A 25,302-nucleotide genomic window follows, 5' to 3' on the forward strand; every position below is an offset into this window, starting at 1 on the left:
TTCAAAATAAAGAATAAAAAATCAGGCTGAGGGTGTAGTTCCCGAGTGCTGGACTCACAAGCATCGCCACCACGCTCAGCTTTATTATTTATTTATTTTTGTGGTGCTGGGGGTGGAATCCAGAGGCTTTCTACCTCTGGGCTATACTCCCAGACCTATTTGTGTGTGTGTGTGTGTGTGGTACTAGGGATGGAACCCAGAGGCTTTTCTACCTCCGGGCTATACTCCCAGACCTATTTTTATACTTTATTTGGAAACAGGGTCTCACTAAGTTGCTGAGAGCCTCACTAAGTAGCTGAGGCTGGCTTCGAACCTATGCAATCCTCCTGTCTCAGCCTCCCAAGTGTGGGGATTACAAGCATGCGCCACCACGCCCGGCTTCAGACCTATTTTCTATTTTATTTGGAAACAGGGTCTCACTGTTGTTGAAAGCCTCACTAAAGTAGCTGAGGCTGGCTTCGAACCTGTGCGACCCTCCTGTCTCAGCCTCCCAAGTGCTGGGATTACAAGCGTGCGCCACCACGCCCAGCCTTATTTTTTATTTTGAAACAGGGTCTTGGGAAGTTGTGGAGGCTGGCCTCGAACCTGCAATCCTCTTGTCCCAAGTACTGGATGTATACACCTCCTTTATGGCCGCCCCCCCCCTTCCCCAAGCTCCCCTTCCAAGTCCCGATGTGCCCCAGCTTGCTTGTGCCTTGCTCTATCTTTTGCTCCTGGGTCCATCATTCCCCAACACACACACACACACACACACACACACACACACACACACACACACACACACGGATTTTCCCCAGGCTACAAGGGGCAGGAGACAGGTGGCAAGCCCAAAGCCCTCCAAGGTAGACCCCTGGGCTCTTGTCTGCCCTGCTCCTCCTGGTTCTCCGTCCCTGCTCCCAGGGTGCGCCCAGCCTCCTTCCCATCTTCCCACCTCAGCACATTCCTGGAGGAATGCTGGGTGAGCTTGGGCACTGCCTGGGCGAGAGCTTGGCTCCACGCCGGGACATCCGGGCCTTGGGAGGGAGTTGAGGACAATCTGGAGGCACACGTGGGGTGGGGTCGGCACACGGATGGGGATGTGGAAAGTGGAGGAGGCTGAGGCCCCGAGGGTGAGGGGCTGGGGTAAAGGGCGCTTTCGTCTCAAGCAGAGACAGAAAGACTGACAGCTGCCAGGGCCTGGAGCACGCCTGGAATCCCAGTACCTGGGAGGCTGAGACAGGAGGATCACAGGTTGGAGGACAGCCTCAGCAATTTAGTGCGACCTGGCTTAAAAATAAAAAACAAAATGGTGCTGGGTATGGTGGCACATGCTTGTAATCTCAGCACTTGGGAGGCTGAGACAGGCCAGCCTCAGCTACTTAATGAGGCCCTCTGCAACTTAGTGAGACTCTGTTTCAAAATAAAGAATAAAAAAGCCGGGCATGGTGGCGCACGCTTGTAATCTCAGCATTTGGGAGGCTGAAACCGGAGGATCATGGTTCACGGACAGCCTCAGCTACTTAGTGAGGCCCTCTGCAACTCAGTGAGACCGGTTTCAAAATAAAGAATAAAAAATAGGGCAGGGGTGTAGCCTGGAGGTCAAATGCCCCTGGGTTCTATCCCTAGACTTGCAAAAAAAAAATAAATAAATAAATAAAAAATAGGGCTGGGGGTGGAGCTTGGAGGTAGAATGGGTTCAACCCCCATTACTGCAAAAAAACACAACAAAACAAAACAAAGAAACAAAAGTAGGCTGGCTGAGCCGGGCGTGGTGGCGTCTCAGCGCTCGGGAGGCTGAGACAGGAGGATGGCGCAGGTTCGAAGCCAGCCTCAGCTACTTAGTGAGGCTCTCAGCAACTTAGTGAGACCCTGTTTCCAAATAAAATATAAAATAGGTCTGGAAGTGTAGCCCAGAGGTAGAAATCCTCTGGGTTCCACCCCTAGTGCCACCAAGAAAGAAAGAAAGAAAGAAAGAAAGAAAGAAAGAAAGAAAGAAAGAAAGAAAAGAAAGGATAAAAAATAGGGCTGGGAGTATAGCTTGGAGGAGGTATTGCCCCTGGGTTCCATCCCCAGTACAAACAAAAAAAGTGAGCTGGTGGCATAGCTCAAAAGTACTGGGTCAATCTCTAATACCAAATAAATTAATACAGACAGTCAGACAGACGGACCGCCCGAGGCCAGCCAGACACACCCTACATGTTTGCTGGGTGTTTCCTTGGCCTCATTTTCCCAAGGGCCTTGCACCAGAGACACGGAGGCTGAGCAGCGCCTGCCCCAGGCCCAGCACCGAGCACACCCCCCAGCGGGGGTGCCAGGAGAGGCTCGGGTGTGGGGTGTGTGCGTCTCTCTCGGGTTGGAGCTCCGGTGCAGGTTGCTGGTGTTTCCCGGGTCCTGTGGTCACCACCCTGTTGGCCCCAGGTGGCTGAGATCAGGGGCACAGCGGGCCTGGGGCACAGTGCGCCTGGGGCCTGGGGCTGGCTTGTTGCTTCCGGCTGTGATGGGGAGGGTGAGGGAGCATAGTGGGCTCAGCTGGGCTCAGCATCCCCTCTGCCCTGGCTGGGCCCCCGGCCCCCAGTGGGCCGAAGCTTCCCTGAGGGCTCCCAGCGGGCAGCGGGTGAGAGGTTGAGGGCCTTGAAACAGCAGGACACGGAGCAGACCGTCTGGTATAGATCTTGTCTGACATGGCTTTCAGGTGTTTTCTCTGGTCCTCCCCGTTTCCCCAGGCCCTGTCCTGGCGTTCCGGCTCTAGGAAGTCCGGTTACCCTAAGCACACGTGGCCAGGGGTGGCCCGGAGCCTGGAGTGAAGAGCCAGGAATGGGAGGCCGGGCGTCCAGAAGCCGGCCGCCGGGGTCTCAGGCGGGAAAACTGAGCTCCAGATGTCGATGGGCTCACAGGACAAGCGGGAAAGCGCGACAGGACGCCAAGCCCTGGAAGACAGTTCTCAAAACGTGACCCACCCACAGCTCTCACACCCTCCATGTCCGCATCTTGGCAGAAAAGCACCGAGCCTTGCACACTGCAGGCGGCCAATAAATGCTCCTCTACTGACGCGCGAAGGGACCAGGGGGGAGGACGGGGCCAGTGTCTAGCGGGGAGCGGCACCCCAGAGCCCCGGGTCCAAGCTGGGGTGGGGGGCAGAGTGTCCGGGGCTCTGCTCCCTCCTCGGTCCTGGTGTTCAGCGCTGAGCTCCCTCCTCAAGGGGTCCTCAGGAGGAGGTCACGGGACAAATGTATAGAAGGAAGGAAGGGAATAGAGAGACCAGGGGAAGGGCGACTGAGGTCAGGGGCCCTGAGGGCCGCAGGGAGGCCAGGCAGGGAGGCCAAGGGGCTGCGATCCAAGGCCGCTGTCCCGAGCACAGGAGAGGGAACATGTGTCCTGGGCTTCCGTTTGCGAAGCCTTTCCCACCCGCGCAAGCATTTTATTAATCCCACTTGGTGGCCGAGGCCAGGGAGGCTGAGACACCGTGGCCTGTCCGAGGGACTCTGGCGAAGGTGGCTCTGAGAGTCTTCTCACGCCCGGGCCTGCCTTCCCTCCCTCCCCGGGGCCCTGGGAAGCAAGGGTGTAGGGCCGCAGGCAGAAGCCAGGAAGTGGCTTCTTGGGAGCCTGGAGGGAGGTGTGGGGACTCTGGTCCTTCCGAGCCGTCCTCCTGCATTTGGTTACGGGGTCATTCAGTGAGGAGAACTTGCTTGGACAAGTGGGGTGCAGGGGGGATGGCAACGTCCATCTTGGGGAGACGGGGTGGTGGGTGAAGAAGGGCCATGTACCCAGGAGATAGAGCCTGAGAGGACAGGGCTGAGCGGGGCAAGAGCCACAGAAAGAAGGATCTGAACCCTTATAAAACTTCCCTTGCCCGGAGACATGGGTGTGGGGCGAAGGGAGGAGGGAGGACATTTCTATCTCGTGACAAAAGAAAGTCACACAATTGTTTTGTTCTCTGCTCTGGGCCGGGTGGGCGCCTGTATTTACCAGAGGGACTCAGGTCGCTGTGGCAACCACACATCTGGGCCCCGGAATCCAGATGTGCTGTATCGACAAGTCATAGCAGACCGATGAGGCAAACATCAGGCTCCCCAGTCCTGGCCCCCACAGCTGGGAAGAGGACAGAGGATTGGGGAGGAAGTGAGGGGAAGGCGGAGGAAGGCGCTGGAGCAGGGAGAGGAGGAAATAATAGGGGGAAAGAATGTGGGAAACGGGGTGGGGGCATGACAAGGGGGCCCAGGCAGGGCCAGCTGCAGGAGGCAAGGAGGCCAGGAAGAAAGAGGACAGGAGGGAAGGATTACAGGCACATACCTGTAATCACAGGGCTTGGGAGGCTGAGACAGGAGGATTGCCGGTTCGAGACCAGACTCAGCTACTTGGCACGACTCCTAGTATCCTAGCAAGACCTTGTTTCACCATAAAAATAAAAAGGGGAGCCAAGCATGGTGGTGCATGCTTGTAATCTCAGCATTCAGGAGGCTGAGACCGGAGGATCGCGGTTAACAGACAGTCTCAGCTACTTAAGCCCTTTGCAACTCAGTGAGACCCTGTTTCAAAATAAAGAATAAAAAATAGGGCTGGGGGTATAACTCAGAGGTAGAATGCCTGTGGGTTCCATCCCCAGTATCACAAATAAATAAATAAATAAATAAATATTAAAAATAAAAAGGGTGAGGATGTAGCTCGGAGGTAGAATGTTTAATACAAAGTACCACCAAGCCAGGTGTGGTGGCGCACGCTTGTAATCCCTGTACTCGAGAAGCGGAGACCGGAGGATCGCGGTTCCCGGACAGCTTCAGCTACTTAGCGAGGCCTTTTGCAATTCAGTGAGACCCTGTTTCAAAAAATAAAATGACTAAAAAATAGGGCTGGGAGTGTAGCTCAGAGGTACAATGCCCCTGGGTTCCATCCCTGGTACCACACACACACACACACACACAAAAAAAAAAAAAAGAATAATAAATAGGGCTGGGGTGTATCTTGCAGATAGACTGCTCCTGGGTTCTCTCCCCAGTACCATGCACACAAAAAAAGGAAGGAAGGAAGGAAGGAAGGAAGGAAGGAAGGAAGGAAGGAAGAAAGAAAGAAAGAAAGAAAGAAAGAAAGAAAGAAAGAATAATAAATAGGGCTGAGGTGTATCTCGCAGATAGACTGCTCCTGGGTTCTCTCCCCAGTACCATACACACAAAAAAAGGAAGAAAGAAAGAAAGAAAGAAAGAAAGAAAGAAAGAAAGAAAGAAAGAAAGAAAGAAAGAATAATAAATAGGGCTGGGGTGTATTTCGCAGATAGACTGCTCCTGGGTTCTCTCCCCAGTACCACACACACACACGAAAGTACCACCTAAAAAAAGAAGTCTGGAGAACAGAGGAAGGGGAAGACCAGGAGGAGGCAGGGTGATGGACAGGGTCGGGCTGGAGGAAGCTGGGCGGTGGCCCACCCAAGGGAGTCAGAACAGATGGCAAGCCGAGGGCAGGAAGGGCCAGGACAGGGGTGCGTGGCCGGCACGCCACGGGGGCCTGGGACGTGGTGTGGCCGGGTCTGTCTTCACTGCCCTGGCACCCTCAGCCAGGAGGGCTGTGAGGCCTGGGCCGCACCCCACCTGCTGCCGCTTTGTGGAGTGGGGAGTGTGATGCAGCCCCACCGGGGAGAAAGGACCAGGTTCTCAGGAAAGGTGTCCACATGGCCCAGTCCTCCCTCCCACCCCGGGTGGGGCGGCGCCTCTCCCAGGGAGTCAGCGAGATCGGGGCTCAGGCGACTGTCCCCCAAATGCTGCTTCTCAGGCACTGGCTGCTGGGGGCTGGAAGGCTCCAGGGCCCTGGGACAGGATCAGGCTGAGGACCAGGGCCGCCCTCTGGAGGGAGCTGAGTTCCTGGGAGCCCTAGTTCCAGGTTGCCATAGTTACCTGGTCTGTTTTCACCCCAAACACAGCATGGGGGAGGGAAGGGGGGGAGCCTGGCTGGAGCACGAGGCTCTTCCCTCCTTCGGCCGGGCTGAGGGCCCAGGCAGCCCCTGTCCAGTCATCTGGGCGCGAAGCCCAGGCCCAACTCACACCCTCCAGCTGACCCGGGACACTCCTGTGGGGTCAGGCCGAGGCTGCTGGACAGCAGCAGCTGCGGGGAGCCCCTGGGAAAGGCCGAGGCCAGCCTGTGGCGCCCGTGCCCCATCCTCCCCCAAGGCACAGCCTTGTCTGCCTCACCGCTCTTTTCTGCTCATACGGATTCTCAGAACCTGGCCTCCTCAGGTTTAGGACTAGGAACACCAGGAACGGGGCCCCTTCCCCCAGCGCCCCTCCTGCGGCCTCCTCCCTGGGCCCAGCGCCCTCTGGCGCTGACTCCTGTTGTTTGTAAGAGCAGCTCATCCTGGAAAGCAAGGGCGGGAGAAAGGGAACCTGCTGCAAAGCGGCCCCCAGGCTGGGCCCCTGGGGGGGCGTGGGGCTGGCTTTCCTGTTTACTCACACATTCCAGGGATGTGGTCCTCTGGGCTGTCACGACACAGACATCCCTGCTGACAGACACACAGACAGATGTGCCCCAGAGTGCAGGGTGCGGCAGGGCACTAGCGAGGGCTGGGATCCCACACCCAACGTGTCCTCAACTCCGTTCTTTGATGCTGGCCAGGAGGAGCCAGTCTCCCCTAAGTTCCCCATGAAGACTCAGACAGCCAGTGGGCGTGGTGGCGCACGCTTGTAATCCCAGCATTCAGGAGGCTGAGACCGGAGGACTGCAGTTCGTGGCCAGCCTAAGCTACTTAGTGAGGCCCTCTGCAAATTAGTGAGACCCTGTTTCAAAATACAAAATAAAAAAATAGGGCAAGGGGTATAGCTCATAGGTCAAATGCCCCTGGGTTCCAGCCCCAGACCTGACCCCCCCCCCAAAAAAAAAAAACAAAACCAACAACTCAGGCGGCCAGTGTTCCTTCAACTCCCTCTTGTTTATTTAATAATAATAAAAAAGAAGATACGCACACGGAAACTTCATCTCCCTCCACCGTCCTCCATTTCTCCCAGTAACTAGTTCCAAAATGTAAAAACTTCCCTTGTCCCACCTGGGGACTCAATTCCTACCTCTACCCCCAAAAGAGAGAAACCACAGAGCACCCACCCACCCCGAAGTGAACTGCGCTCTACACCCTCAGACATAGCAGGGACCGGGGGTCAGGGAAGGAGCGGAGCCCTATGTCCTGAAGGGCAAGCCCGCGGGCCGGCAGTCAGGGCAGGTCGAGGTAGAGGGGCCCGCGGGCCTGGCTGGCGGTGGCGGCGGGCAGGGGGCCCGTGGCGTTGCCCGCGGCTGGGGCCGGCTGCTTGCGGAGCGAGGGGGGCACCGTGGAGGTCTTGATGTGAATCACCCGCGTGTCCATGACCTCGCACTCGATCTGCATCATCTCCTCGTAGTCCCCGGGGGGCTCCCGGCCCGACAGGGTCTCTGCGGGAAGGGAAGCCGGGGCGGGAAGCAAGGGGTGGGCGAAGAAGACTGAGTGGTCACGGGACAGGACGCCAAGGCGGAGTCTACCGCAGCTCCCCAGCCACCTTCCTGAGCACCTCCCGGGATCCTTCCTCCTGTACCTCCACTCATCTGAGCCCCGTCCTCCCGCTCCCCACTGGAACGCCCCTTCTTCAGTGTCAGGACCCCCAGGACACCGCAGGGAAGGATTACCATTGGGGGCCATGGCGGGCATCACCAGGGACATCTTGGGCCGGGAGGTCTTGTTGTGGCTGATGGCTGGGAGCAGCAAGTGGTCCTGGAGCAGAGGGCCGGGCTGGCGGGCGGGAGAGGGCAGGAGGCCCAGGCCCCTCCGCTCCACCCTCGGGCTGCAGCGGCCCAGCAGGAGACTCACCCTTCGGAAGGAAACCACGTAAAACGTGTCTTCCCGGCGGTCGATGGCATCCAGGAACTCGGGCTGCGAGCGGTCGGGGCGGCGGTACACCTGCAGCTGGCCCACGGGATCCCTAGGCGGGGACAGGGCTTGGGGGAGCACGGGGGAAGAGGGAAGGAGAAGGACACCTGGGGCAAGCACAGGTGGTGCCTTGGAGCCATCGACCCCTCAATCCTCACCTTTCGGGAGGGCCTGGGGGTCGGGTGGGGACTGCCTTAACTGGAGGCGACTTCTTCCGCAGCTGAGTCCTCTGAAAGGAGAAGTAACTAAGAGCTTGGTGGGGGGAGACAGGAGGCTCCTGGCTGTGGCCCCCACAGCTCCCTGGAGGGATGCTCCACAGCAGGATGCCCTGGAGCCCCACACCTAGCGCCTGCGCTGCCCTCCCCGGCTTACCTGTCTCTCCTGGGCCCGCGGAGGAGGCAGCTTCCGCCGGCCGCGCTGGTGGCGCTGGACCCAGCCGCTCAGCTCGTCGGCCAGCCTGAGGGAGCAGGGCGGTGCTGACACGGGCGGCCAGGCCTGCCGCCCCTGGCCCACGCGGGCACGGGAATGGAAGGCGGGCAGCCGGCGGGCAGCCAGGCTGTGTGGAGGCCGCGGAAGGCCAAGGGAAGCCAGGCACAGTGGCGCACGCAGGGACTCTCAAACTTGAGGGACTGAGACAGAAGGATTGCATATTCAAGGACATATGGCAATTAGTGAGACTCAGCAACCTAGTGAGACCACGTTTCAAAACAAAAATAAAGCCAGGTGTGGTGGCACACATGTGTAATCCCAGCATTCAGGAGGCTGAGACCGGAGGATCTTGGTTCACGGACAGCCTCAGCTCCTTAGTGAGACACTCTTTCAAAATAAAGAACACAAAATAGGGCTACAAAATCTGTAGCTTGAGGTCCAATGCTCCTGAATTTTATCCCCAGATCCACAAAAATATAAATAAATAAAAATTCAAAAATAAGTCATGTGTGGTGGCTCACACTTGTAAACCCAGCGCCTGGGAGGCTGAGACAGGAGGATTGCACAGGTTCGAAGCCAGCCTTAGTTATTTAATGAGGCTCTCAGCAACTTAGTAAGACCCTGTTTCCAAATAAAGTATAAAATAGGTCTGGGAGTAGAGCCCGGAGGTAGAAAGCCTCTAGGTTCTACAGCCAGTATCACAAAAATAAAATAAAATATAAATAAATAAAAGCCAGGAGTGGTGACCCATGCTTCTAATCCCAGTACTTGGGACGCTGAGACAGGAGGATCGAGGATTGCAGGTTCGCAGCCAGCATAAGCTACTTAGTGAGGCCTTCCACAACTTTGTGAGACCCTGTTTCAAAATAAATAAAAAATAGGGCTGGGGGTGTAGCTCTGAGGTAAAATGACCCTGGGTTCCATCCTCAGTACCACTAAATAAGTAAATAATAAATAATAAATAAATAAATATAGAATAGGGCTGGGGGTGTGGCTGGGAGGTAGAATTCCTGGGCTGAAAATCCCAGCAGGTATGTGTGCACACACAGGGCCAGGGGAAGGTGCCCTGCCTGGATGCACCTGTACCGCACCTCAGGGACTCAGTTCGGTTGAAATGGCGGCAGTCAGAGGAAAGGAAGAGCTGGTCCAGGTCCCTGAGCAGCAGCTCCTTGGTGTCCCCGGGGAAGTCCGTCAGGTTTCTGGAGTGAGGCAGGGAGGAGGCGACCTTCAGAAGCGGTCCCCTGACCCCCACTCTGGTGCCGAGAGGAAGGCACCAGTGGCAGGAGAGCGGCCGGCTCTCGGGGAGGCCTGCTGACCGCCCCGGGAGCGCCCCCTCCCTCACCTGAAGCTGGGCAGGCCGGTGGGGCCGGGCTGCGGCTCCTCGGGGCCCTGGGAGGAGCGCTGCGGGGCTTGGGGCTCGGCTCCAAGGACCGGCTCCTGCTCTGAGAACTCCAACAGGTGTCTCTGGGGTCGAGGCTCCTCCCTGCCCGTCCGGGTGGGAGCCGGAGGTGGCTCACTGATGCTGTGGAGAGAGGACAGGGTGCCTGAGAGATGGGCTTCGTCAGCGTGCACGCGAGGGCAAGGCTCCGGCCCCCTGCCTGGGCTCCTCCGCAGCACGAGCCAGCCCGGGTCGCCAGTCACCAACGACGCGGTAGGAGCGTCCCCAGCGCACAGGGCCAGGAAGCAGAGAGAGAGGCTTAACCTAGAGCCTAGGACTCGGAGCTGAGCAGTCACTTTCTTTTTTCTTTTTTAATTCTGTGGTGGGATCAAACCCAGTGGGTACAGTACCCACTGAGCTAGTCCCCGGCTCAGTAGTCATTTTTATATGTCAGGCGTGGTGGCGCACGCTTGTGATCCCAGCATTCGGGAGGCTGAGACAGAAGCATCTCAGTTCACGGACAGCCTCAGCTACTTAGTGAGGCGCTCCGCAACTGAGACCCGGTTTCAAAATAAAGAATAAAAAGTAGGCCAGGGGGTGGAGCTCAGAAGTAGACTGCCCCTGGGTTCCATCCCCAGCACCCCTCCCAACACACATACACACAAACACTGGACGGGAGCTGTAGCTTGGAGGTGGAATGACCCTGGTTCAAGCCCTAGTACCACACGCACGCACGCACGCATGCACACGTGCCAGGACCGCGGAGGCCGCAGCTAAGGGCGCCAGGGCTGCGCGGGCAGGGCCCGGCGGAGGGTCGTGGGGAGGGAGGAGTGCTCACCTGACAGGCCCGAAGTTGAAGGCGATGAAGAGGAGGAAGACCATGATGCAGACCACCTTCCTGTTCCCGGACCCCAGCTTGAGCTCGCTGTTCTGAGGGCAGAGAGGAGGGGTCAGCGCAGGAGCCCGCGGCCGCCGCCCAGCCACCCGGCGCCCGCGGACCTCGGCCAGCAGCGCCTCCAGCCGCCGGCGGAGCGCGGCGTTCTCCCGGCGCAGCTGCTGGTTGTCGGCCAGGACGGCCTGCAGCCGCGCCTCCAGCCCCTGCAGGTATTCCTTCTTCTTCCTCCGAGACTGGCAGGCGGACTCCCGGTTCTTGATCATGCGCTGCTGCCGCTTCAGCAGCTTGGCCTGGGAGGAGGACAGAGAGGCTGGAGGCTGGCCTGCCGCTCCTGCCTTCCCGACCTCCGCCTCCACCACCAATCTCCCTTCCCTCAACCATCCCCTGGCCCGCTCAGGGCAGGAGATGCCAGGCTGCAGGAGGAACTTCCGCCATCCCGGTGCGACCTCTTTGCTTGGGGAAGTCTTCCATTTCCAACTCTCTCTCTTTCTTATTTACAGTATTGGGATGGAACCCAGGGGCATCTACCTCTGAGCTACACCCCAGGCCTATTTCTTATTCTTTATTTTGAAACAGGGTCTCACTGAGTTGCACAGGGCCTCACTATAATTAGCTGAGGCTGTCCCCAAACTCTGACCCTCCAGTCTCAGCCTCCCAAATGCTGGGGTCACAAGCGTGCACCACCACGCCCTGTGGCCCAACCCTTTTTCAAAGAGCCCAGAGTTTAATCTTTTTCTAAATGAGGGAAGACAGGCCTGGTGGCACAAGCCTGCAATCCCAGAATTTGGGAGGCTGAGACAGGAGGATTATAGGTCAAAGGACAGCCTAGGCAAGTAGTAAGATTCTCATCAACATTGTGAGACTTTGTTTTAAGAAAGGGGGGCTGGGGGCATAGCTGAGAGGAAGAATGTTCCTGAGTTTAATTCCCAGTGCCACAAAAAATAAATAAATAAGATAAAAATTAAATAAATGAGCGACACTTTAGCCAGGCATGGTGTAATTACACATGCCCAGACTCCCAGTACTTGCGAGACTGAGACAGGAAGATCGCAGGTTCAAGGACGGCCTAAGCAATATAGTGAGACTCTGTTTTACAACCAAACCTAAAAAGGGCTGGGGCTTTATCTTGGAGGTAGAATGCTCCTGGGTCCCATCCAATAAATAAATGAGGAGGGACCGTTCACCTGGTTCCTCCCTGGGAAGCAGTGGCTCCTCTAAGCACTACCCCCGCGTGGTGCACTACCCCTGCCTGAGACTCCCCGGGACCACATTCCTCCACCTGCAGTGACAGCAAGCCTAAGCGCCCCGAAACTCCCGGGCTGACCCTGCCTGGAGACAGCAGAGCACTCCGACCCCAGGGGCATTCCCCCTCCAAGCTCTACCCACACCTGTTTTCTTTGAAACAGTGAGCTGCTGAGGGTGTCCCCCGGTTGCTGGGGTGGCCTCCATCCCCGTCTCAGCCGCCCACGTCCTGGGATGGCAGGCGTGCGCCCCCACGCCCCGCGGCGCCTCACTGCTCCGCTCCGACCTCAGCGCCCTCCTCCCTCACCCCGCTCCCCGCCCTGCGCCAGGACCCACATCCACTTGGGGCGGGCAGGTGTTCCCGGGCATGGGGGCCGGGACGATGCTCTTCCTCTCCGGCCGCGGAGCGGCGGGCGCTGGCCCTTCTGGCTGGACTCGAATAGCACCTTGGATGAGGACAACTGGGGACACTGGGCAAACAAGCAGAAGGCGGTCAGAGCTGCATCGGGGTCCTCGCGCCCGCGCTCCGGGCCCTGCAGGACACCAGCCCGCGCCCGCCCGCTTCACACCTGCGGGGGGCTGGACGAGGGGCTGCAGGAGGACGGCGGTGCTGGGCGGCACGGCTCGGGGCGGCACCTGGACGCTGGTTAGCACCACAGGTTTGGGCTGCAGGGGCGGCTTCCGGGTGGCCGGGGCTTTGCCTGAAGGGAGGCGAGAGGAAGGCGGGCAGGCATCTCCGGCTGTGGGCCTCTCACCGGTGAGCCCAGGGCCAGGAGCCCTTACCTGAGGAGCTGTCGGAGGATGGAGCCATGCTGATATGGACGGCCCCGAGGGCCGGGGTGGGGACATCCCGCAGGAGGCACCCTGGCGGGGACGGGGACTCTGTCTTTACTTCCAGCACCTCCTCTCCCACGAAAGCCTGCGCCGGACAGTCCAGGGAGACGGCGGTCAGGAGGTGTGGCGGGTGCTGGCGAGAAGGGGGAGAGGGCTCGGGCTGCCCGAGGGACGGAGGCTGTGCTCACCTGGCTGGGGGAGTCTGCTGAGAGCAGGGAGGCCTCCGAGTTGACAGAGGGAGATGGAGAGGCAGGTTCTACCTTGGTCTGGATATCTGTGGGTAGCAGGAAGAAACAAGCCAGACTTCAGGTAAGTTCTGAGAAGCGGAAGACGATGCAGGTGGGGAAATGGGTCATTTCTCTTTCTACCCATCATTTGGTATGTGGGAGGCTGAGACAAGAGGATCACAGGCTCGCGACCAGCCTCTGCAACTTAGCAAGGCCCCATTTCAAAATAAAACAGAAAAAAGGCTGCCTGGCCGTGGTGGCGCACGCTTGTAATCCCAGTATTTGGGAGGCTGAGACAGAAGGATCTGGGTTCGCGGCCAGCCTCAGCAACTTAGTGAGGCCCTCTGCAACTTAGTGAGAGCCTGTCTCAAAATAAAAATTAAAAATCGGGCTGGGAGTGTAGCTCAAAGGTAGACTGACCCTGGGTTCAATCTCCAGTACCACCAAAAAAAAAATTAAAAAGTTAATTAAAAAATTAAAAATAAAAAAGCTTGGCTAAGCGTGATGGCACACACTTGTAATCCCAGCATTCGGGAAGCTGAGACTGAAGGATTGTGGTTCGCAGACAGCCCCAGCTACTTAGTGAGGCCCTCCGCAACTTAGTGAGACCCTGTTTCAAAATAAAGAATAAAAAATAGGGTGGGGGTGTAGCTCAGAGGTCGAATGCCCCTGGGTTCCATCCCCAAACCCGCAAAAATGAATGAATAAATAAATAAATATAAATAAAAAATAATCCCGGTGTGGTGGCACACGCTTGTAATCCCTGCGCTTGGAAGGTGGAGACAGGAGGATCACACAGGTTCGAAGCCAGCCACACTGGCTTAAGAGACCCTGTTTCCAAATAAAAAAGTAAAAAACTAGGTCTGGGAGTATAGCCCAGAGGTAGAAGGGTTTCCAGAAACCCCAGTACCACCAATAAATAAATAAATAATAAAATAATAAAATAAAAAATAAAAAGGCTATGCACATAGCTGAGAGACAGAAGCCCCTGGGTTCAATAGTTATGCACACACGCGCGCGCACACATGCACACACACGCACACACAGTTCTCATCGGGAAGGAGCAGCTGCTGGCCTTCCTCCTTCCCCTAGCATTTTCCTTTTTCCTTCAGAGGCGCTCCGACTTTTCCTGACCACTGCTAGCAGTCCTCAAGGCTGCCCTGCCCTGCTGCTGTTGGGCTTTTTCTCAAAGACCTTCCTATTCACAGGGGAGCGGCCCAAGCAGGGACCCCAGGCTGGGCCTGAGCCTCCAGGCTGGCACCTGCTGCGCCCACATCTCACCTGAAGTGAGCCAGACCCCGACTCTGGAGCTGCCTGCGGAGTTCTATTTCAAGAGTACAACAACACTCTGCTTTATTTTGAAACAATGTCTCGCTAAGTTACTATGTTACAGAAGACCTTACTAAGTAGCTGAGGCTGTCAAGGCACCGCAGGACTGCTGGGATGTGCTCTGTCTGGCTTTTTTTTTAAATTTTGAAAAAATGTCTTGCTAAGTTACTATGTTGCACAGTACCTTACTAAGTAGCTGAGGCTGTCTGCCACCTCAGGAATGCTGGGATGTGCTCTGTCTGGCTTTTTTTTTTTTTTTTTAACAATGTCTTGCTAAGTTACTATGTTGCACAGTACCTTACTAAGTAGCTGAGGCTGGCTGTATACCTGCCACCTTCCTGTCTCAGTCTCCCAAGCACTAGGATTACAAACATGTGTCACCATTGTTTATTTTGAAACAGGGTCTCATTAAGTTGTGGAGGGCTCACAAGTTCTTGTCTCAACCTCCCAAGTACTGTAATTACAAGCTTGTACCACTGGGCCTGGCTCTCTAAGTCTTTAAAAGATACTTGAATTTCAGTGGTAAATTAAATGACACACAGGACACTAAGACCAAGAAAAAGAGAAGAGTCATCTCTAGCCAGTGATCAGTGCTACGCTTCCCTCAGTTCCAAGTCTCCCTCTTTCCTGGCGCCTCTCCTCGTTCCCTGTCACTTCTCCTCCCAGCCTTGTCCGCCCTATTGAGAAGCCTGCACCTCGTCCTCTATCCGTACACGTGTACAGACGTACACTCTACCTTCGTTAGGCCCGGGACGGTAGCAGGCTGTCTGTTCTATTTACTTTTTATAGTACTAAAAATTGAATGCAGGGAGTGCTCTACTGTGAGCTATACTGTACTTATTTTTTTTTACTTATTTTATGTACTTTATGTATTTTATGTACTATTTTATGTACTTATTTTTACCCATTGTTGTTGTGCTTATTTTATGTGGAACTGGGAATTGAACCTTATTATTTTTGTGTGTGTGTGGTATTAGGAATTGAACCAGGGACATTCTACCTCTAAGCTATACCCCCCAGCCCTTTTTTTATTCTTTTATTCTTGCTTTCTTTTTTTTTTTTTTTGCGGTACTGGGGATGGAACTCAGGGGCATTCTACCTCCGAGCTACACCTGTAGCCCTACTGTTTAGTCTCTTTTATTTTGGAAACCGGGTCTGAGTTGCGAAGGGCCTAGCTAAGTAGCTGAAGCTATCCGTGAACCATGACCCTCCTGTCTCAGCCTCCCAAATGCTGGGATTACAAGTGTGCGCCACCATGCCTGGCTCCCCTTTTTATTTTTTTATTTTGAAACAAGGTCTTGCTAAATTACTGCATGCTAGCCTCGAACCTATGATCCTCCGATCTCATTCTCTCAAGTAATGGGATCACAGGTGTGCATCACTGCGCCCTGCTCTTCTTTATTCTGTTTTTAGAAAAGTCTCATTAAGTTGCCCGGGCCAGCCTTGAACTTGAGATCCTCTTGCCTCAGCCCCCAGGCAGCTGGCGTCGAGGTGTACACAGCCACGGCAGCAGGCTGGTATTACCTGAAAGATCATCAGAGGTGGGGCCCACGGTGATCTGGACGATTTCAAACGGGGACGCTGGATCATCGCCCAGGAGGCAGAGCGGGGGCGCTAAGGACTCTGTCTTCACGTGCAGGGCTTCCCCAACTCCAGGGAACTGCGTGGGCGTTGGGGTGGAGGAGGGAGGCGGAAGAAGAAAGGAAATGAGACGTGCTGGAGCAAGAACAAAAGCTTTAGAGCTTCACAAACCATCAGCTACTTCACGCTGTGGGCTGATAGTCCAGAGCCCTTCCCTAAGCTGCCTCTGGCCCTCTGTTCTTTCTGTCTACTTCATTCCTGGGAAGGCTGAGGAAATTTCAGGATTTCAAATACTGCCTTACGGTGGACAACTTGGACAAGAATGGTCTAGGGAGCTGGGCGTGGTGGCCCACACCTGTAATCTCACAGTACTTGGGAGGCTGAGACTGGAGGATCACAAGCTCTAGGCCAGCCTCAGCTACTGAGTGAGGCCCTCCGCAACTTAGTGAGACCCTGTTTCAAAATAAAGAATAAAAAAATAGGGCAGGGAGTGTAGCTCAGAGGTCAAATGCTCCTGGGTTCCCTCCCCAGACCCTCAAATAAATAAATAAGAAAGAAAGAAAGAAAAAAAGAACCATTCCAGAATTCTCAGGAGTTAACAACTCTCTTCCTCTTCCTCCCTTGCCCACCTCTGCTGCCACCTATCTCAGTATATTAAGGATGCCATCTCCAATTTTTTTTTTTTTTTTGCGGTACTGGGGATGGAGCCCAGGGGCATTCTACCTCCGAGCTACACCCCCGGCCCTATTTTTTCTTTATTTTGAGTTGCAAAGGGCCTCACTAAGTAGCTGAGGCTGTCCACGCACCCCATCCTCCTGTCACAGCCTCCCAAATGCTGGGATTACAGAGTGGCCACCACGCCATATCCACTTCTAGACCACCAGAGTCAAGTATGGAAAAGGAAGCTCTGAAGTCAACAGCAAAGCAGGAGCCCCCCCCCCTCACCTCCTGGCTCAGAAGCTGCCCTGGGCATCTGTGGCAAAAGGCATGGAGAGGAGCCCCTCCCCAGGCAGCAGGAGGACCCGTTCTCACGGCTCTCACCTGGCTGGGGGGCTCTGTGGAGAGCTGCGAGGACTCGGAGCTGAGGGAGGAGGAAGAGCAGGGGGAGGATGGCTCGGACTTCACCTGAAGATCTGAGGGGACAGGGGTCAGAATATAAGCAGAAAGCCGAGCCCGAGGGACGGGAGCGCACGTAAGGGCCTAACAGGAGAGGAGGGCACAGGGACTAGTGTGGAGAGGGTGCAATGTTTCTGGGAACCCCGAGGGCTTGTGGGCGGAGGAGGGATCACACAGGATATCCTACCTGGGAAGATATGCAGAGGGTCCCATGGGGGCTCAGGAGGGCTGGCGTCCATCCCCACATCCAGGGGGCTGCTGTCAAACTGAATACGGGAGGATTTCAGAGAGAAGGGATACGAGAAAGTAGGGGTCACGCCTTACGAGCTCCGGCCTGGAGATTCAGGTCCGTTCCCGCCCATCAGGGGTCCGAGGAGGCTGGGGCGCAGTACCGGGACATCGTGCTCCGTGCAACGGAAGAGCTGCGTCGGCTCGTCGGCCACTTCATCCAGGCCGGAGTACAGGGTGCGGTCGGCAAGGACTGCGGGACGGAGCGGGGTCGAGGGGCTGCCCAGCCTGCCGGGGGCCCGCCAGCCCCCGCCCCAGCCCTCATTGGCTCGGCGCGACCAGGCCCCCCGCCCGCCCACTTGAAAACCGAGACGGCCGCAGAACCGCAGCCCCTGCCCCGCGGCCCCGGAACGACCCGGGGTGCCGGGGAGCGAAGGCCCCCCACTCCCGCATCTCCGGCCCGGGCTCCGCTCCCCGGCTGGCGGACCCCGCCTCGCCGCCTTCCTCCCCCCACGCGCCTCGGGGACGCGCTCGCCGCGCCCGCTCCCTCCCGCGACCTCGCCCCACGCACCCCAGTCCTCCGGACTCAGCAAGTTGTCGGTGAAGAAACGCGTCGGGTCCGCGATCTCGCTGAGGAGCATCAGCTCCGCCATCTTACCCCCCCACCCCCCGACCCTGAGACGGTTCCCAAGACCCGCCTCTCCGCGTCGCCAGCGAATCGGCGAACTCTTTGAAAGCAGGGGGCGCCCCGAAAGTTCTGCCGGCCAGTAAGAGGCCTGGGTGCTGAGCACGTGACCGGGAGAAGAACCGGCCAATAGGAGCGCCGCGGAGGAACTCGTTCCAGGACCTCGGGGAGGGGGGGGGTTAACAGCGACGCATGCGCGGAGCAGGCCTTGGCGACAAGGATCCTGGGAGATGTAGTTCTGGGGATTTAAAGGTCCGGCATCTCCCTAGCCAGTCCTTAATTTAGAACTTTTAGATAGCATCTTGACATCTTCAGAGATAGACGAGCTCCCTAAAGACAGGCTCAATGCGACCACTGCTACCTCCCCTAGGAGGGCACAAGCTAGAAATAGGATATGGGTTAAAACCCTTCCCCCGGGACCCCTAAAAATTCTCCGAGCACAGACCACAATTCACAGGTTCCTGTCTCTTAATGTTTAACTTTTAATCAGCCAAACATCTTGCGCAGACCCTGAGCCAGCCCTGCATCCTGTTTCTTCCCCTGAATGACCACCTTCCCCAGCTCCTCCTGCGCTGCCCGGTTTTGGGGGTCGACAGCCAGGACCTTCTTAAAGTCGGCAGCTGCCTGTTCCAGGTCCCCGAGGGCAGCATGAGCGACCCCTCTTCGGTATAAGGCCTTTAAATGGCCCGGCTCCCGCTCCAGCACCCGGTCGCAGCTTTGAGCTGCCAGCCGGGGCTGCCCTAGCAGCAACTGACAGGCAGCGAGGTTGGCATGGAGAACAGTGCGTTCTGGAGGTCCAGGCGGGGGTAGCGTTAGCAGCAGCCGAAGAGCCCGTCCATAGCACCGGGCAGCCCCTGCAGGGTTCCCAGCTCGAAAGAGTTCTGTGCCCCGGGCACGTTCTTCCCTGGCTAGGGCTTCCTTCTCACTGCTCTCCATCTCCCAGGAGTCCCGGCCCCCAGTGAAGGAGTCCAGGATAAGCCTGACAGGAGGTCCAGAGTGCCCAGGGAGCTGAAGTTCTACCTCCTCACCCTGACACATGGACTCCAAGCATTTCTCTGTGAGTTCCCCCCAAGTTTCCTCCCTCCACCGCCCTACACCCACAGTTAACTCTGTCCAGCCCTCTGGCAACCCTGACCCAGAGGGGAACCCGAGAGCCAGTACCCGGCAGCAGCTGCCTAGCTTGGGTTTGTCCAAGCCGTGGCCACGGAGTATGATCTTCTTGACAAAGCTTCCATCGGGACAGTACCAGAGATCAGAATCTTGGAGGGACTCTGGCATTTCATCGCTTGATTCTAGAGACTTATTAGAGTCCCCTTCAAGCCCAGTGATCAGTCTCTCAGTCCCTTGAGGATTCTGTAGAGTCTGATCGACTGGCTCTGGACTCGCTCCTGGCTCAAGGGTTTCATTAGGAGGGTCTTGGGGCCGCTGCCTTTCCAGCTGCAGGTGAGAGGCGGCCTTCTCTCCAGGTGGGCTGCCTGGTGGGAGCTCCATTTGGCTGTCCAGTCTCTTCCACCGTGGGCGAAGTCTGGGTTGGAAAGGGACATATCAGGTTCAGATCAGCACCTGAAAAGAAAATCAAAACAATCCTAAACCGGTGTGTGGCGGCCCATGCTTGTAATCCCAGTATTTGGGAGGCTGGGACAGGAGTATTGCAGATTCGAGGACAGTCTCAGCAAGTAGTGAGACTCATCGACCTGATGAGATCCTGTTTAAAAAAAAAAAATGGTACTAGGGGTGCAGCTCGGAGGCAGAATGCCCCTGGGTTCAATCCCCAGTAAAACACACACACACTCACACACTCAAATGCTAACTGCGGTATTCTTATTTAGACTCCTTCCTGTCCTTTTCCAACCTTCTGAGACCCAGGTCCTTAGTCCCAAAAGTCCATATATATACATATATATATATATATATATATATATATATATATATATATATATTTTTTTTTTTTTCCCCTCCTCCCTCCAAAAATCTTTGCCTTCCTCGAGCCCCGGTTCCACCCAGACCTAATTTAGAACTATAAATTCCACAATGCCCTACGGTTCAGGTGGCTGTCGGAACTACGGTCACCCGGTCGGGTCAAAAAGTACCTGAGCGACGAAAGCGCCCAGCAGGGTGGCAAGAGCCGGATTCTTCGTATCATCGCCTCTTCCGCAGCTAAGTGCCCACTGAATATCGTCCTCGGAATCTTGAGCTGGACGAAAAGGACTGCCTAGGAGACGAGAGCAGCGGAGGAGAGGCGCTGACAACGACCCCGGGGCCCGCGAGATAGCCGATGGAGTCAAATTCCTGGCAGCCAATAAAGAGGAGGGCGGGGGCTGCTCGGCCCGCCTAGTGGACGTGACGTCATTTCCTCCGCAACCGCGAAGCTCCGGGCCTTAGCAACCGGACTAGGCCGAAGCAGCCGAACTAGACCGAATCGAACCGAACCGGAGGTGGTCCAGCGGGCCAAGTGGGAAAACAGCCCGAAGGAGGAGCGGGAAAGGCGGGTGGGGCTGGGGTGGGGGCGAATGAGGGCGGCAGCGGGCCTTCTCTCTGGCGACCCCAGGACCTTCCGTGCTATTCCTAACTTCGGCGGCCCCGGCGGAGGTCAATGCCTGCCGGCTCCTTCGCCCATCCATTCCGCGCAGCTCGCACTAAACCCTCGGGCCTCCACCCGAGGCTTCTCCTTACCTTTCCTCTTCTATCCATCCTCATCTCTGTGGGCTCCTAGGTGATGCCTCTGCCGTCTCACGAACCTCGCTGGGAAGGATTCCAGAATAACCTCGACCCATTCTCTTTACCCCTGGCTCTGTCACGCATTTTACATATATGACTGGTCGAGCTTGCTCTGCTGAAGGTGTCAGTGGGAAACTGGTCCTCCTTGTCCTGATAGAAAGCGTAGCTGCCTCTCGTGACTCAGCCCTGCCTCCACTCCTCCCAGTAAAACCGGCCTCTCATTAACCCACCTCGGCTGCCTCTTCAGACCCCACCATTATCTTACTACAAAGACCATGCCAGGGGGAGGCAGTTTGATCATTAGCCACAGACTTGGGTCAAACAGGCCTCTCTCTGTTTTGTCTTGAGAATTGGGTCACTGACCTAGACTTTATTTCCTCAGGGTGTGTGTGGGGGGGGTACTGGGGGCAGAACCCAAGGGCCTTCTACACTGGGCTGTACCCCAGTCCTGTTTTGCTCTGGCTAAGTTGTTGAGAGCCTCACTAATTTGCTGAGGCTGTCCTGGAACCTGTGATCCTCTTGTCTCAGCCTCCTAAGTACTGGGATTACAGGCATGTGCCGCCATGCCCGGCTGTTCCCTCGGTTTTTATTTCTGGATTCTGAGCCAGAAAGAGTCAGCTTAGTCCATCCCCTCCCCCAAAAAAACACCAGCTACTCCGATTCTTGGAATTTCTAGGATCCTATTGAAAATTAACCCATCTCTCCTCCCTCCCTCCCTCCCTCTTCTATTTCCATTTCAGGGATTTCAAAGAAAGATAGGCACTCTAGAATGGGCAGCACAAGGTCCAGTCATACCCGGACTGATCACGGGGCAAAGATTATGATGGTGTATTGCATGTCTTAACTGACAGGATGCTTCCACTGACTGCAAAGATGGCATTCTCTCAGCTGAAAGAAACCCTACCCTGCTACAGATGCACTGCTTTACGCTGTTTTGTTGCTTGTGTGTGTGTGTGTGTGTGTGTGTGTGTGTGTGTGTGTGTGTAAGAGAAGAGAGAGAGAGAGAGAGAGAGAGAGAGAGAGAGAGAGAGAGAGAGAAAGATCTCCTTTATTCATTTGACAGGCAGTGTGGAGGCCCTGGGAACGGGGAATTAAAGTAGCCATCTGCATCCCCTTTCTGTGAGGATGGGAGTGGTGAGAGACTGAATTAGGGAATTGGGGCCCTCACCAACACACAGAAAATCATTCAAAGGAAGTTCTGTACTCCCAGCATTTGGGAGGCTGAGACAGAATCGTGGTTCGCAGCCAGCCTCAGCTACTTAGTGAGGCCCTTTGCAATTCAATGAGACCTTGTTTTAACGTAAAAAAAAATAAAAATAAAAAATAAGCCTGGGGGTGTAGCTCAGAGGTAAAATGCCCCTGGGTTCCATCCCCAGTATCACACACACACACAAAGTAAGGATTGGAATTGTGCAAGTCATTGGTTCCCCAGGACCCTGACCAATCATAAAAGAACAGACAGAAGCCAGGCATGGTGGCACACGCTTATGATCCCAGCATTCGGGAGGCTGAGACTGGAGGATCGCGGTTTGAGAACAGCCTCGGCTACTTAGTGAGGACCTCCGCAACTTAATGAGATGCTGTTTTAATATAAAGAATAAAAAATAGGGCTGCGGGTGTAGCTTGGAATTAGAATGCCCCTGGGTTCCATCCCCAGGACCACAATAAATAAATAATAAAAATAGGGTGGGGGATGTAGTTCAGAGGCAGGATGCCCCGGGTTCAATCTCCAGTACTAAATTAAAATAAAAACATAAAACAGGAGGAAGTGTGTAGTTTAGAGGTAGAATGTCCCTGGGCTCAATTCCCAGTATCACAAAAAATAAATACAATTTTTTAAAAAAGAGAATTGGGGGCATAATTCAGTGGTGTAATGTCCCTGGGTTCAATCTCCTCAACTACACACACACACACACACACACACACACACACACACTCTCTCTCTCTCTCTCTCTCTCTCTCTCTCTCTCTCTCTCTTTATTAAGGATCTAACCAGAGGCAGGGCCCAGAGATGGGTTTGTTCTGGCTTGTCCAAGTACAATTTCAATTGCCAAATCTACTCCCCCCGCCCCCTTGTTCCTGGGGATTGAACCCCGGGGCATTCTACCTCCAAGCTACATCCCCAGCCCTTCTTGTTTTAAAAATGTTGAAAGTGGCTCTTGCTAAGTTTCTGAGGGTCTCTCTAAATTACTGAGGTGGCCTCTAACCTGTGATCTTCCTTTCTCAGCCTCCCAGGTACTAGGATTCCAGATGTGTGCTGCTGCCCAGCTTATGTACCCACCCTTTAAACAGGCAAAATGGAGCCAGGTCTGGTGGTGCACCTCTGGAATCCCAGTACTTGGGAGGCTGAGACAGGAGAGTCGCAGGTTTGCAACCAGCCTCAGCAACTTAGTGAGGCCCTGTATGAAAATAAAACATAAAGCCAGGTGTGGTGGCGCACGCTTGTAATCCCAGTACTTTGGAGGCTGAGGCAGGAGGATTGCAGGTTCACAGCCAGCCTCAGCTACTTAGTAAGGCCCTCTGCAACTTAGCAAGACCGTGTTTCAAATTTTTAAAAATAGGGCTGGGGGTGTATCTCAGAGGTAAAATGCCCCTGGGTTCAATCCCCAGCACCACACACATACACAAATTAAATAAATGGGTGAAATAGTATTTTTATTCAGTTAACAATCCTTATGAGGGCTGGGAGTGTAGCTCAGTACACACACACACACACACACACACACACACACACACACACACACGCAGCTTTCCAATTACTCGATATTCATCAATTAACCATGGAGACAGATGCAGTGAGTTCCCAGCAGTCACCTAGTAAAAGTGAAGAATGCTGTTAGTAAACGCTCCGGATGCGAGGGGGAAAGTGATAAGCCTGGGGAAGTTGTTTCCAAGTAGGGGTGATCTGAAAGGCTTTGCGGAGGAGTTCAGAGAGCCAAGCCTCGAAAGATGGCCATAATTTTTAACATGTAGACACTGCTGTGGTTTATTGTTGGTGGAGAAGCAGCACAGAGCAGGAGAGAGAAGAGAAAGAGAAAGCCTCTTCACCCCCAGCGACGTTCATGGCTGCTTGGCAATCTCGGCTTTCCAACACCCAACTGTGCTCCCTGTCCAGGCAGGAAGGCAGCTGGAAGTTTTGTGAGTTTTTTTTCTTTTAATGTTTTTTTATTGGTGTTGAGGATTAAACCCAGGAGCATTCTCTCCCCACCCCTTTTTGTTTTACTCTGAAACATTGTCTCCTCCACTTGCTAAGGGTGTTACAAAATTGCCGAGGCCGGCCCTGAACCTGTGACCCTCCTCTCTCAGCCTCCCAAAGCCTGTTGGGATGACAGGTGTGGGCCCCCCACACCCGTGCTTCCGAGCGCCCCCCCCTGGAGGGAGCCCTGCGCTGCATTCAGAGGCTGCTATTTAGCAACAGCAGGAGAGACAAAAATTCTAGCTTTCCAAAGGTTACATAAATTTCCCCTTCTGTTTCCTTTCGGTGCTTCCTGTGGTTTGGGGTTCTGCTACAATGTGTCAAAATTGCTCCTTCCCTCCTCTCTGCTCCCAACACATGTGCTTTGCTTCCCTGTAGGCAGGCTCTCAGGGCGTGGAGGCAGTGAAAGGCAGGCAGTTGGTTGCGAGGATGTGTTTAATAAGCACTTGGCTCTGGCAAGCACCGATCACACATTGTGACTGCAATTCTGGGCTTAGAGTCTCATATACAGAACCTCCTTTTCTCCTTCTGCAGCTTTATGAGCTACTTATGGGTCCCTAATTCAACACATCCCCCCTTTAGTGAAACTGCGGATCAAATCCAGGGCCTTGCTCGTGCCAGGCAAGTAGTCTGCCACTGAGCTGCATCTCCACCCCTATGTAAGAAATCTTTATTATTTTTATTTTATTTTTGGCGGTATTGGGGATGGAACCCAGGGGCATTCCACCTCCAAGCTACACCCCAGCCCTATTTTTTTTTCTTTTTTCTTTCTTTTTTGTGGTACTGGGAGTAGAATATATGCCACCACACCCAGCTCAGATAATTCTTTATTGCAGAGAACCAACGTGCGCATTCTCTTGCCAAATATTTCTCAGGATGACTTCTTTACCAGCGGTGTTTAAGAGCAATCATTCCTCCCCCCAAGAGCATTTCACAATATGTAGAGATATTTTTGGTCATCTCAACTGGGGAAGTACCCCTAGCATCAGGCTGGGGGTGTAGCTCGGAGGTAAAATACCCCTGGGTTTCATCCCCAGCAACACACACACACACACACACACACACACACACACACGTTCTCCCCTGAAAGTTTCTGTTCTCTCACTGAAATGGGAAGGGCTCCCATCTTGGAAGTCGTGGTCTCAGATGGAGAAAGGTGAAGTGATTGGGGAAATACAGGCCAACAGGCCGTGCCGAGGGACCGCGGGAAGCAGCCAGGCAACAGGACTGTGGGTTTCCCCAGAAATATTCAGCTGTTGCTGTGTGCCGCAGGCAGAGTGCAATTTAATTTAAGAATACAGGGTGGTCGGGCGTGGTGGTGGAGCACATCTGTAATCCCAGGACTTGGAGGCTGAGGCAGGAGGCTCGAAGGTTCACAGCCAGCCTCAAAAACTTAGCAAGGCCCTCTGCAACTTAGTGAGACCTTGTTTAAAAAAACACAAAAACAAAAACAGGCGTGGTGGCACATGCCTGTAATTCCAGTACATGGGAGGCTGAGACAGGGGGATGCAGGTTCAAGCAACTTAGGCCCTCAGCAATTCAATGCTTCAAATGTTTCAAAATGTTTCAAAAATAAAATGTTTCAAAATAAA

General features: G+C 55.0%; 2 protein-coding genes across 2 annotated transcripts; both read right to left on the bottom strand.

The window, feature by feature from the left end:
- Positions 1-7,165: 7,165 nt before the first annotated feature.
- ATF6B (activating transcription factor 6 beta) lies at positions 7,166-17,779 on the bottom strand (the record flags this gene model as incomplete). The annotated part of the gene is made up of 18 exons (XM_080710384.1): positions 17,683-17,779; positions 17,276-17,364; positions 17,071-17,149; positions 16,809-16,900; positions 15,711-15,846; positions 12,819-12,904; positions 12,580-12,715; positions 12,366-12,497; positions 12,133-12,266; positions 10,659-10,844; positions 10,498-10,589; positions 9,624-9,803; positions 9,373-9,480; positions 8,225-8,309; positions 8,011-8,081; positions 7,793-7,904; positions 7,612-7,696; positions 7,166-7,380 (listed from the first exon to the last, which is right to left on the bottom strand). The coding sequence occupies exons 1-18, from the start codon at positions 17,762-17,764 to the stop codon at positions 7,166-7,168; spliced, it is 2,100 nt and encodes a 699-aa protein (XP_080566510.1). The 5' UTR covers positions 17,765-17,779.
- Positions 17,780-18,282: 503 nt separating this feature from the next.
- Positions 18,283-20,417, bottom strand: FKBPL (FKBP prolyl isomerase like; the record flags this gene model as incomplete). Its single annotated transcript, XM_080710385.1, has 3 exons — positions 18,283-19,321; positions 19,887-20,008; positions 20,367-20,417. 3 exons carry the CDS (start codon positions 20,415-20,417, stop codon positions 18,283-18,285), a joined length of 1,212 nt encoding a protein of 403 aa, XP_080566511.1.
- Positions 20,418-25,302: the final 4,885 nt, after the last annotated feature.

The sequence above is a fragment of the Muscardinus avellanarius genome, assembly GCF_963383645.1.
Source record: "Muscardinus avellanarius genome assembly, chromosome: 14".
In the NCBI taxonomy this organism is placed as follows: Eukaryota; Metazoa; Chordata; class Mammalia; order Rodentia; family Gliridae; genus Muscardinus; species Muscardinus avellanarius.